This window comes from Felis catus, chromosome A1 (assembly GCF_018350175.1).
Source record: "Felis catus isolate Fca126 chromosome A1, F.catus_Fca126_mat1.0, whole genome shotgun sequence".
NCBI classification, from domain to species: domain Eukaryota; kingdom Metazoa; phylum Chordata; class Mammalia; order Carnivora; family Felidae; genus Felis; species Felis catus.
The window spans coordinates 116643620-116657575 of NC_058368.1; the positions used below are offsets into that span (position 1 = coordinate 116643620).

The window sequence follows — 13956 nt, forward strand, 5'->3', positions numbered from 1 at the left end:
TGAGAGTAGATATTATTCACTGATACTTTATCCACACATCAGCTCAGTCTTCTAGACTCATAGTTCCTTTAGTATTACCTTCATTGCCTATAATCATTATACTCTGTCATTAATTCCCTGTGGCATTCTACTTTGCAATTAGTATACTCTTAAATGTCATGAAATATATGGTATTATAAGTTGTCAGAGGTATTCCATTAATATGTTTTAAAATTTTAATTCTGTATCTTTTTAAAACTACTGCCTTTCAAGATTCTTCAAAACACTTGACATATAGATGCCTATAATTATTTCCTAGATCCATGCTTTTCCAAAATAATTCTTTAAAAATTTTTTTCAACGTTTATTTATTTTTGGGACAGAGAGAGACAGAGCATGAATGGGGGAGGGGCAGAGAGAGAGGGAGACACAGAATCGGAAACAGGTTCCAGGCTCTAAGCCTTCAGCCCAGAGCCCGACGCGGGGCTCGAACTCATGGACGCGAGATCGTGACCTGGCTGAAGTCGGACGCTTAACCGACTGCGCCACCCAGGCGCCCCATCCAAAATAATTCTTAAATGTTTCGTGAACTAGTTCTTGAACACGTGAAATGTTCTTTGTGAACTAGTACAGTAGAATCAATTAGAAATTATGTAAGTTTGATATTAACACATATCATTAATGTAACTTGTTTAGTTACTCGAGATAGTTTAAAATAATCTTTTATCCATTAAAACATTAATTGAACGTACCCTATGACCCAGCAATAGCACTGCTAGGAATTTACCCAAGGGATACAGGAGTACTGATGCATAGGGGCACTTGTACCCCAATGTTTATAGCAGCACTCTTAACAATAGCCAAATTATGGAAAGAGCCTAAATGTCCATCAACTGATGAATGGATAAAGAAATTGTGGTTTATATACACAATGGAGTACTACGTGGCAATGAGAAAGAATGAAATATGGCCCTTTGTAGCAATGTGGATGGAACTGGAGAGTGTTATGCTAAGTGAAATAAGCCATACAGAGAAAGACAGATACCATATGGTTTCACTCTTATGTGGATCCTGAGAAACTTAACAGAAACCCATGGGGGAGGGGAAGGAAAAAAAAAAGAGGTTAGAGTGGAAGAGAGCCAAAGCATAAGAGACTCTTAAAAACAGAACAAACTGAGGGCTGATGGGGGGTGGGAGGGAGGCGAGGGTGGGTGGTGGGTATTGAGGAGGGCACCTTTTGGGATGAGCACTGGGTGTTGTATGGAAACCAATTTGACAATAAACTTCATATATTGGAAAAAAACCAAACATTAATTGATAATTTATTCTATTCTGAATGTGAATGATAAAATACGAGTTAAGTTGCAATCCTGGCTTGCATTCAGTGAGTACATGGGAAAAAAAAGCTGGTATGAAAACTTTTCCCCTAATACTTAAATCATGTGTTTGATTTTATTTCAAGAGGCTCTGACTATAAGCAAAGCTTTTGACATGCTTTTACCTCTCTAAAGTCAACCTCTGCCCATGAATTTGCTCAACTTGCAAATACCCAAAGAACTCATGCCTCTTGCTGAATTCTCAGAAACTTTTAGAATATTATATTGTCTCATCTTACATACGTTGAATGGTGAATTATGTTCCAAAGTTACTTTTCTCTCTCTATTGATTAGTTAAGTCACCAAAACTTTCAAGTCACAACTTTTTAAAAAACTGGAATCCAGAAATTCATCTAGAGCAGAGATCATTAAAAACACAATGATCTCATATTGCAATCATTTTCAGATATACAGGTAAATTGAAATGTATAAGTGGTGTGGAAATTTAAAAAACACATATACTCTTACTTGGTATGACATGAATGTAGCAAATATCTAAATCACACAGTATTTTCATTTGTAAAAAAACAAATTTACAAAAGAACTGCACTGTAAAAAACTGACTTCTGGCATCTTTTATAAATAACAGTTAAGACAGACAACAAGAGTATAATTATTGGATAAAGCACACAAGAGTGCATTATAAACATTCCATAAATAAATAAATAAATAATGTAAATTAACAATTGCCATCATAATATAGAAGTAAATATGTATGGATAGATGGATATGTATATACACATACTTTCAATGCCTCGATGTTTTGGTGGTCATGAATATCAAAGGCCTGGTTTTGCTATAAAATGTAGACTTCAAGGCCAAGTGATAAAAGTTACAAGTTTAGACTCACATTGAGATCCCACCCAAACATCAACAATTAATATCACTTTTAAGTTACTTAACTGATATCTGTTTTCACTTCCTTGTTGGTAAAAAGTGAATTGTATTGACACCTAGCTTTGAAGGTTGTTGTGAGAATATAATGGGATAACCCTATTATAACCCCATGCTTGTCACATGGGGAATATTTCCAATAGATGTCCACTACTGTTATAGCATTAATCACTATTCTATTCTTTTTAACTTTATGTCATGGATTGGAATATTTGGAAGAGATGAATTAGTATAAAAGCTATAAGGATATATATTTTTTTAATATAAAGAATTTGAAAAGTGCTCGGAGGATATTACAACGAAAATAGAAATTTGGGGAAAGTTCAGACCCAAGTAGTAAATTTATTTAATACTTACACGTTTAGCCACATGATGTCGCTGTCCACCACAAGGTGTTTCACCACAAAAGAAATACATTCTGCATTACATACTCAGTTGCTGCTTTTCCCCATCCTCTGTGAAATACGGGCATGGTAAGATTATTTAAGAAAAACCGAGGAACCCAAATTATTTTTTAAAGTTTGGATCGATGCAAGAGTGACCCAATATTTGGAAAAGGCTTGCAGTGATGTTTTCATGGAAAGAAGAAGGTTCAGGAGCCCGGCAACTACTGCTTTCGCTTCTGCTCCTCACAGTCTGGGAGGCTGGGAGCGGCCAGGTTCACTACTCAGTCCTGGAGGAGGCCAAACACGGCACCTTCGTGGGGCGGATCGCTCAGGACTTGGGGCTGGAGCTGGTGGAGCTGGTGCCACGCCTGTTCCGGGTGGCGTCCAAAAGCCATGGGGACCTTCTGGAGGTAAATCTGCAGAATGGCATTTTGTTTGTGAATTCTCGCATCGACCGCGAGGAGCTTTGCGGGCGGAACCTGGAGTGCAGCATCCATCTGGAGGTGATCGTGGACAGGCCGCTGCAGGTTTTCCATGTGGAGGTGGAGGTGAAGGACATTAACGACAACCAGCCGGTTTTTCCAATGGCAGTAAAAAAATTGTTTATTTCTGAATCCCGGCCGCCTGGTTCTCGGATTCCGCTAGAGGGAGCATCAGATGCAGATATTGGAGCGAATTCTTTGTTGACCTACAGTCTTAACTCTAATGATTATTTTACCTTGGATATTAAAAGAAATGATGAGGATATTAAAACTCTTGGACTCGTGTTGAAAAAACTTTTAAATCGAGAGGACATTCCTGAACATCACCTAGTAATAACGGCAGTTGATGGTGGGAAACCAGAGCTCACTGGCACTACTCAACTGAAGATCACCATTCTAGATGTAAACGACAACGCCCCAGAGTTTGAGAGAACTGTCTACAAAGTGAGTTTATTCGAAAATGCTCCAAACGGTACCCTAGCAGTGACTGTTAACGCCTCTGATTTGGATGAAGGAGTAAATAAGGACATTGTATATTCTTTCAATACAGACATGTCATCAGATGCTTTGTCGAAATTCCACTTAGACCCAGTTAATGGATACATCACTGTACAGGGTAACATAGATTTCGAGGAAACTAAGTTATATGAAATCCAGGTAGAAGCGACAGATAAAGGAAATCCCCCAATGGCAGGTCACTGCACGGTTCTGGTGGAAATTTTGGACACCAATGATAATGTACCTGAGTTGGTTATCAAATCACTGTCATTACCTGTATTAGAAGACGCTCCCCTCGGCACGGTCATCGCCTTGATCAGCGTGTCCGACCGTGACTCCGGAGTCAACGGGCAGGTGACCTGCACACTGTCGCCCCATGTCCCCTTCAAGCTGGTGTCCACCTTCAAGAATTACTATTCGCTGGTGCTGGACAGCGCCCTGGACCGCGAGAGCGTGGCGGACTATGCTCTAGTAGTGACAGCACGGGACGGGGGCTCGCCTTCGCTGTCGGCCACGGCCAGCGTGTCCGTGGAAGTGGCCGACGTGAACGACAACGCGCCGGCATTCGCGCAGGCCGAGTACACGGTGTTCGTGAAGGAGAACAACCCTCCCGGCTGCCACATCTTCACGGTGTCCGCGCGGGACGCGGACGCGCAGGAGAACGCGCTGGTGTCCTACTCGCTGGTGGAGCGGCGGGTGGGCGAGCGTGCGCTGTCGAGCTACGTGTCGGTGCACGCGGAGAGCGGCAAGGTGTACGCGCTGCAGCCGCTGGACCACGAGGAGCTGGAGCTGCTGCAGTTCCAAGTGAGCGCGCGCGACGCGGGCGTGCCCCCGCTGGGCAGCAACGTGACGCTGCAGGTGTTCGTGCTGGACGAGAACGACAACGCGCCCGCGCTGCTGCCGCTGCCTGGGGCGGGCGGCGCGGGCGGCGCCGTGAGCGAGCTGGTGTGGCGGTCGGTGGGCGCGGGCCACGTGGTGGCGAAGGTGCGCGCGGTGGACGCGGACTCGGGCTACAACGCGTGGCTGTCGTACGAGCTGCAGCCGGCGGCGGGTGGCGCGCGCAGCCCGTTCCGCGTGGCGCTGTACACGGGCGAGATCAGCACGACGCGCAGCCTGGACGAGGCGGACTCGCCGCGCCAGCGCCTGCTGGTGCTGGTGAGGGACCACGGCGAGCCGGCGCTGACGGCCACGGCCACCGTGCTGCTGTCGCTGGTGGAGAGCGGCCAGGCGCCCAAGGCCTCGTCGCGGGTGTTGGCGGGCGCCGCTGGCGCGGAGACGGCGCTGGTGGATGTCAACGTGTACCTGATCATCGCCATCTGCGCGGTGTCCAGCCTGCTGGTGCTCACGCTGCTGCTGTACGTGGCGCTGCGGTGCTCGGCGCCGCCCAGCGAGGGCGCGTGCGGGCCGGGGAAGCCCACGCTGGTGTGTTCCAGCGCGGTGGGGAGCTGGTCTTACTCGCAGCAGAGGCGGCAGAGGGTGTGCTCTGGGGAGGGTCCGCCCAAGACCGACCTCATGGCCTTCAGCCCCAGCCTTCCACCCGGTCCCATTGGCGGGAATAGAGAAGAACAGCTGGATGTGGATGTTGATCTTTCTGCCAAAGTGAGTACAGATTTTTAAATCCTTTCAAAAATCGTTTTTTATTCTTCAATGTTTCTGTTCTTTTGGAAACTTACGTTTTTGGTGTTAGAGTTTTCCAGGGTTTTGTGGTTAAAATATTTGAACTCCTTGTGACAAATGTTTTGAACTGAATTAGCAATAAGTACTGAGAGCCAAACTTGTAGTGTTGTTGTTGTTGTTGTTGTTGCTGCTGCTGCTGTTAATAGGTGCAGTAGTAGGATTATTTTATTGCTAAAGATAGAAACCAAATATATTTTCTTAGATGAATTGTATTGTTTAGAATATTTGACTCCAATTGTGTTTTACTAATCCTTGCACAATGCTTCAATAGATTTTGCCACTTTTTTTTTGGAATTCCTACTAGATGTTAGTCCAAATGTCACTGGTTCATTTTATGAGTTCACCATAAATGCTCACCACTTCTTTTGGTTAATATATCCTTAGTTTCAAATATTAGTTTACTAAGCCTGTTGTCTGTATGAAGCCTCTTTTACTCATTTATTCATTTGTCTGAAGTCTTAGTTCCTTGTTTTTACTTGAACATGATTCATTTTAGTCCTTGTGCTCACATTTGGTAATATGTTGTATTGTGGCTAGTTTCTCAATTGGGTAAAGAAAACCACACACACACACCAGAATAATAATTTTATTGGTTTAGAATTGTATCTTTAGGAGCACCTGGGTGGCTCAGTCGGTTAGTGTCCAACTCCGGCTCAGGTCCTGATCTCGCAGTTTGTGAGTTCGAGCCCCACATGGGGTTTCTGCTGACAGCTCAGAGCCTGGAGCCTGCTTCGGATTCTGTGTTTCTTTCTCTCTCTGCCCCTCCCCCGCTTGTGCTCTGTCTCTCTCTGTCTCTAAAAAATAAATGTAAAAAAAAATTAGAATTGTATCTTTGTTCATCTTCAGTTTCTCACTACTTTAATTAGTAAGCATTGAAAAAATCAATAGTAAGTGAACTTTTATACTTCCTTCAGTGTATCTTCGTTTAGAAAACATTGGTTTTGAAAGTATATTATTAATTTTGTTAAGAATTGTTTTCCAGGGGCGCCTGGGTGGCGCAGTCGGTTAAGCGTCCGACTTCAGCCAGGTCACGATCTCGCGGTCCGTGAGTTCGAGCCCCGCGTCAGGCTCTGGGCTGATGGCTCAGAGCCTGGAGCCTGTTTCCGATTCTGTGTCTCCCTCTCTCTCTGCCCCTCCCCTGTTCATGCTCTGTCTCTCTCTGTCCCCAAAATAAATAAACGTTGAAAAAAATTTTAAAAAAATTGAAAAGGAATTGTTTTCCATCAGATGAGGCTCCTGGGTGGCTCAGTTGGTTGGGCATCTGATTGTGGCTCAGGTCATGATCTCATGGTTTGTGGGTTCAAGCCCTGCATCGGGCTTTGTACTGACAGCTCAGAGCCTAGAGCCTTCTTTGGATTCTGTGTCTCCTTGTCTCTCACTGCTCTTACCCTGCTTGTGTGCTCTGTCTCTCTCTAAAATAAATAAACACTTAAAAAATTTTTTTAAATTGTTTTCTGTCAGAAAACTTTGTTGAGAATGCTGCTTTCTATCTAATTTTAAAACTACTCTACTAGCAAAACTTATTAATCATTAACCTATTTTGCAAACACTTAGTAGTAAGGATGCTAATGTCCAAAAACTCCAGTAAGTCAATGTTATTACTTGTGACCTTCCTCTGAATACTAACCTGTCTATTAAGGTGTGTTATATAGTATGTAAACCCTCCAAATAACTGCAACCAAATTAAACAAAATGAAATTATTTTGTAGTCATTTCTCTATTTAGCATTTGATCATTTCTCCAAATAGATGGACTTCCATTCAAGTTTCCTTGCCACTGGAAACTGAACCTTAGCCATATTAGAGATTAGAAAACAAGCAATTATTTCTAAACCATGAAAGACAAAATGAAAATACTAACCTTGCTTGTGGAAGGTGAATGGGTTCCAGTGTATATAATTATATAGAATATATCCACCTGAGTTATAACTACAACTTACTACTTCCTGTATGAGCATCCTTATCAAAACCTAGTTAATACTCAGTGACATTGTGGGCTGAAGCTAACATATACAATAGAAAGATAATCCTTTTTTCCCATTTTCATTTCAATTTCTCTCACTATCCTTTGTTGAATCCTGTCCATCAAATGTTCACCACAACATGTCCAACCTGAATTCACATGTTATTTCATTAGGCCTTATTTTCATCCTATTGTAATTATAGGGTCATGCAAAGTTTTTGTCTCCCAGGATGTGGAACATCAGTCTTCAAATCGAGCTGTCCTCTTCAAATTCTTGACTAACAAGATTCCCAGTTAATAAGACATTTCAAAGACTTTTGAGTTTTTCTCTTTAGAAATATATTGCTGCTCTACCAGATTAATACTAATCGTTCTCACATAAATATCCTTTATATTCTTTTGTACTCCTCATCTATGCATTTAATTATTTTCTTTTTTTTTTATTTTTAAAAAAAAAATTTTTTTCAACGTTTATTTATTTTTGGGACAGAGAGAGACAGAGCATGAATGGGGGAGGGGCAGAGAGAGGGAGACACAGAATCGGAAACAGGCTCCAGGCTCTGAGCCATCAGCCCAGAGCCTGACGCGGGGCTCGAACTCACGGACCGCGAGATCGTGACCTGGCTGAAGTCGGACGCTTAACCGACTGCGCCACCCAGGCGCCCCGCATTTAATTATTTTCAAAATAAAGTAAATGGACAGGGAGTCTTTTCCGTTGTCTTCCAGTGTGTTTGACATGTGTGATCATTTTTTGCAAAACTACAGTTTGGGTCCTCAGACAGAGGAACAATGCTAATTGATGTTTTAATGCAGAAAAGGATATTTTTGTGTGAGTGTGGCTCTTCATAGAATGGAAGCCTAAAGCCAAAAGCCATTTTCAGTAGATTGATATTTTGTCCTAGACAACCATGAGGGAAAGAGGTTTGTGAATATAATAGGCAAAGAAAGCTTGAAAATAATTATCATTAAAAAAGAAAAGAATTATGTCCTTTTATGTTAAGTTTCCTTATGTTAGGAAAATATATTGTGCTCTAGTTATTGAGAATTCTTCATTGGCTATTAAAACTCAGATGTCTCTAAGGTCATGACTGCCAAAAAGCCAAATGAAACTAAGCTAAAATCCAGGTTTTCACTATGCAAATTGAAATATATCTTAATTAGGGCATCATATAAGGAAAATATTTTTGTATCTCTGGAAAATAACAGACGCTGCTGCTGAGACATCATATTTGCCTAACTAGCTTTGTGACCACCTTAACTTAATGCATTTTATTAGGCAATTGAAGAGAACCAAATCATTCTATTAGGTAAATATTCAGGAAATACCTGGTATGTATTCTGAGCTCTTAAACTAATAAGATACAACTATTCTCTTTAAAAGTTTGTATTTTATAAAAGAAGGCTCCAGCTATTTGGATCTTTGTACTTATTACATGACACTCCTGTCATTAGACATACATACCCAAATGGCTAAAAAGGATAAATTAATGTAATAAATGGCCCAAGTGATTCAGTCTGTATGCTATAGTATATAAAAGAGAGTAAAAGTACCTGCTCAATTGGTTTAATCATGAAAGTCTTCATTTCATTGGTCAAGAAAATTTTTAATGGTATAAAGTGGGGGAAATTGCTGTATGAGGCATTTGGAAAAGATGGATCGTACTTATGAGGATGAATGATTATGTTTATTTGGTGAAAAATATTGTTGGAAGCCAGAAGTTGCCCACTAGGACTAAAATACATGAGCACAGTACAAGAAAATAGAAATGTATGTACACTAGACACTGGAGAACAGGCAAGTATTTATAAATCATAAGAGACAAATTGAGAATACCAATCTTGATTGTTGGAGGTGAGTGTATTTGTTAATAAAATTATTTGGAATACTTTCCCACACGAATTATATATTACAACATCATAGTTCCTTCTTAAAGCTCTTTGCACCTTCAGCCCTGAGGTGAATTAATGAAGACTTTCAGTTAAGTGCTGGTAATTTCTGCTTCCTTTTTCAGACATTTTAAAACATCCCTTTCAAAGACTTATTCTTGGCATTGGAGGTTTCCTAGTTCAGAGGGTTCTCTGAAGTCTTCAACACCAGAAATATGAAATACAAAGATCAAAAGTGTGTCATCATTAATAACTATTTCCCCCCATTTTCAGGAACACATATAATCAGTCAAGAATTTTCCTAATCAACACTTAACAATCCTGTTTGCAAAATGTGTTTTAACTCCAGTTGGGTCTCTATAAATAGTTAAAACCTGTATGAAAAAAGGATTTCCACTGAAGTAAAAGTTGCCCCTGTGGTGAAACTAAGGGTCACATTCAATCAGAGGTACAAAACGTGTAACTTAGTAGCACAAAATGTGTTGCTATTCTCCAACAGCATTAAAGTACGCGGAATGGCAAAAGAGTAAGACTGAGCAGAATCAGAATTTATTACTTACGGTTTGGAGCCACATGATGTCGCTCTGTACCATAAAATTGTTCTGCTAGAGAAAAAGAATATCCCTTCTGTTATAAAGAAGCTGCATCCACCATTCAGATAGAAATGGAGGATACATCGGCATAGACTGAACGGTTAGAAGATATTTCTTGATTTTGAAACGAGATCCCTTAATGAAAACAAAGCACTGCGGGCTCGAGATGGAGTTTTCCTGGGCAAGCGGCCAGGAATCCAAGCGTCTGCTGCTCTCACTTCTATTCCTCGCAGCCTGGAGGGCGGGGAGTGGCCAGGTCCACTACTCGGTCCCGGAGGAGGCCAAACACGGCACCTTCGTGGGGCGGATCGCTCAGGACTTGGGGCTGGAGCTGGCGGAGCTGGTGCCACGCCTGTTCCGGGTGGCGTCCAAAGGCCAGGGGGACCTTCTGGAGGTAAATCTGCAGAATGGCATTTTGTTTGTGAATTCTCGCATCGACCGCGAGGAGCTTTGCGGGCGGAACCTGGAGTGCAGCATCCATCTGGAGGTGATCGTGGACAGGCCGCTGCAGGTTTTCCATGTGGAGGTGGAGGTGAAGGACATTAATGACAATCCTCCTGTGTTCCCCGGGACACAAAAGAATCTATTTATGGCGGAATCCAGGCCTATTGACACTCGGTTTCCACTAGAGGGCGCATCGGATGCAGATATCCGGGCCAACGCTATGCTGACCTACACACTGAGCCCCAATGAATATTTCTCGCTGGAAAAGCCGTCCGATGACGAGCGGGTAAAACGTCTTGGACTACTACTAAGGAAATCTTTAGACAGGGAAGAAGCTCCAGAAATTTTTTTAGTGCTCACAGCCACTGATGGCGGCAAACCTGAGCTGACTGGAACCGTTCAGTTACACATCAAAGTGCTGGACGCCAATGACAACGCCCCAGCTTTTGACAGAACACTCTATGAGGTGAAAGTACAAGAAAATGTTTCTAATGGAACGTTGGTAATGAAACTAAACGCCTCAGATTTAGATGAAGGCTCGAATGCAGACATTATTTATTCATTCTCAACTGATATTTTACCAAATGTAGAATCCAAGTTTCACATAGATCCAATTACTGGAGAAATTATGGTAAAGGGATATATCGATTTTGAAGAAAGAAAATTCTATGAAATTCTTGTAGAGGGTATTGATAAAGGACAGCCCCCTCTCTCTGGCCATTGTACAGTTATGGTGGAAGTCGAGGACACCAACGATAATGTTCCAGTAATGGAATTCAAGTCCCTGTCACTCCCAATCAGAGAAGATGCTCCACTAGGCACGGTCATCGCCTTGATCAGCGTGCATGACCTCGATTCTGGTGCCAACGGGCAGGTGACCTGCACCCTGTCACCCCATGTCCCCTTCAAGCTGGTGTCCACCTTCAAGAATTACTATTCGCTGGTGCTGGACAGCGCCCTGGACCGCGAGAGCGTGGCGAGCTATGAGCTGCTGGTGACCGCACGGGACGGGGGCTCGCCTTCGCTGTCGGCCACGGCCAGCGTGTCCGTGGAAGTGGCCGACGTGAACGACAACGCGCCGACATTCGCGCAGGCCGAGTACACGGTGTTCGTGAAGGAGAACAACCCTCCCGGCTGCCACATCTTCACGGTGTCCGCGCGGGACGCGGACGCGCAGGAGAACGCGCTGGTGTCCTACTCGCTGGTGGAGCGGCGGGTGGGCGAGCGTGCGCTGTCGAGCTACGTGTCGGTGCACGCGGAGAGCGGCAAGGTGTACGCGCTGCAGCCGCTGGACCACGAGGAGCTGGAGCTGCTGCAGTTCCAAGTGAGCGCGCGCGACGCGGGCGTGCCCCCGCTGGGCAGCAACGTGACGCTGCAGGTGTTCGTGCTGGACGAGAACGACAACGCGCCCGCGCTGCTGCCGCTGCCTGGGGCGGGCGGCGCGGGCGGCGCCGTGAGCGAGCTGGTGTGGCGGTCGGTGGGCGCGGGCCACGTGGTGGCGAAGGTGCGCGCGGTGGACGCGGACTCGGGCTACAACGCGTGGCTGTCGTACGAGCTGCAGCCGGCGGCGGGTGGCGCGCGCAGCCCGTTCCGCGTGGCGCTGTACACGGGCGAGATCAGCACGACGCGCAGCCTGGACGAGGCGGACTCGCCGCGCCAGCGCCTGCTGGTGCTGGTGAGGGACCACGGCGAGCCGGCGCTGACGGCCACGGCCACCGTGCTGCTGTCGCTGGTGGAGAGCGGCCAGGCGCCCAAGGCCTCGTCGCGGGTGTTGGCGGGCGCCGCTGGCGCGGAGACGGCGCTGGTGGATGTCAACGTGTACCTGATCATCGCCATCTGCGCGGTGTCCAGCCTGCTGGTGCTCACGCTGCTGCTGTACGTGGCGCTGCGGTGCTCGGCGCCGCCCAGCGAGGGCGCGTGCGGGCCGGGGAAGCCCACGCTGGTGTGTTCCAGCGCGGTGGGGAGCTGGTCGTATTCGCAGCAGAGGCGGCAGAGGGTGTGCTCTGGGGAGGGTCCGCCCAAGACCGACCTCATGGCCTTCAGCCCCAGCCTACCTCAAGGTCCTGGCTCTGCAGACATCGTGAGTCTCAAAAATATTATTCACAAAAATTTTCGTTAAGTCTTTAATATTTAATATTTCCTTCCAACTTCTTTTTATTTTAAATTATGGTTTTATATTTGATTATTGTCTCATCATTTAGATGTAAATTCTCAATTGGTATTAATTCATTTACTTAAAATTGGTTATGGTTAGAATTCATTTTAGTTTGTTGCATATAATCGCTTTGCACTAATGGATTTATTTCAGTAACATACCTCCCCTTTTTTAGGTTTTAAAAGTTGGAGTTAATGGACTAGTGTTCTTTGCACAATAGAAAGTGTTTCCAAAATTAAATTTTTAATAAATATTTTAATTTTCAATCTTTAGGAAATGTAGGAAGATACTTGTATGACATATTTGGTGGAGTTATTTATTTTCAAAGTCTCCTATTATGACAATGAATTTTTTTTTACAGTGAAGTGTTTCTTTTAAAATTATTTATTTTTTAATGTTTATTTTATTTTTTGAGAGAGATAGAGCATGAGTGGAGGGGGAGGCAGAGAGAGAGGGAGACACAGAATCCGAAGCAGGCTCCAGGCTCTGAACTGTCTGAACAGAGCCTGATATGGGGCTCAAACTGGCGACTGTGAGATCGAGACCTGAGCCGAAGTTGGATGCTTAACTGACTGAGCCAGGCACCCCTTAACTTCCTTTTTAAGTAATATTTGTATACTGAATGATTCTTTTCAGGTTTCTCTAAATGGTTGGCTTTCACATACTTATGATGAATTTGATATTTATGATTAATTTTTTAACTTTAGAGGCTTCATTTATTTTTGAATATGAAATATACTTATATGGTTTACAGTGGTTTGAAATGTTTCCCTTCCAACTTCTGTATCAAGTCACTCGGTATACCTCCTTGAATATTTCTAAATTTAAAAAATTTTAATTGTTTTAGAGAGAGAGCACAAAAGCGGGGGAGAGGGAGAGAGTGAGAATCTTTAGCAGGCTCCACGCTCAGCACAGAGCCTGACATGGGGCTCAATCCCAGGACCCTGGGATCGCGACCTGAACTGACATCAAGAGTGGGACACTTAGTTGACTGAGCCAACCAGGCACCCCTTAACTTTAATTAGCTAATTCAATTTTTTAACGTTTATTTTTGAGAGAGAGACAGAGCATGAGCAGGGGAGAAGCAGAGAGAGAGGGAGACACAGAATCCAAAGCAGGTTCAAGGCTCTGAGTTTGTCAGCACAGAGCCTGATGTGGGGTCTGAACATATAACTCTGAGATCATGACCTGAGCCTAAGCCAGACACTTAACCAACTGATCCACCCAGGTGCCCCTAATTAGCTAGTTTTAAAGTTGATATTCAGAGGGACTCTTACAACAAAATTTATGAAAAATCTTAACTGCTCTAGAAAACCTTCAACAATAAGACTGAAAGCTAATATATCTTTTCTCAAGACTAATTGCCTGCAAGCAAAGGAAAATTTCATTTGGATGTTATTATTCGTTAGCATATGAACTCTTTGTGTACCCACACTAAAAGCAATAGAAATTCAGCAATAGGGAGTATTAGATAGATCTAGATTAATTAGTTTAAGATGATGCTTCTCATCTTGGTATTACAGTAGTCTGTGAGGATTTTGCAAGTATATGAGAATTTTGGAGCATGGGTGGTGGTATGTGTCCATTTGACAAATCCTTTTGTGACTCTCATTTTCTCATTTT

General features: G+C 43.9%; 2 protein-coding genes across 2 annotated transcripts; both read left to right on the top strand.

Moving 5' to 3' along the window:
- The first annotated feature begins 1199 nt into the window (after window positions 1–1199).
- LOC123386136 (protocadherin alpha-3) lies at window positions 1200–5940 on the top strand. The gene has a single exon (XM_045060177.1). The coding sequence runs from the start codon at window positions 2818–2820 to the stop codon at window positions 5230–5232; it is 2415 nt and encodes an 804-aa protein (XP_044916112.1). The 5' UTR covers window positions 1200–2817; the 3' UTR covers window positions 5233–5940.
- A 2015-nt stretch (window positions 5941–7955) lies between these two features.
- Window positions 7956–12735, top strand: LOC123386131 (protocadherin alpha-4-like). The gene has a single exon (XM_045060168.1). The coding sequence runs from the start codon at window positions 9874–9876 to the stop codon at window positions 12295–12297; it is 2424 nt and encodes an 807-aa protein (XP_044916103.1). The 5' UTR covers window positions 7956–9873; the 3' UTR covers window positions 12298–12735.
- Window positions 12736–13956: the final 1221 nt, after the last annotated feature.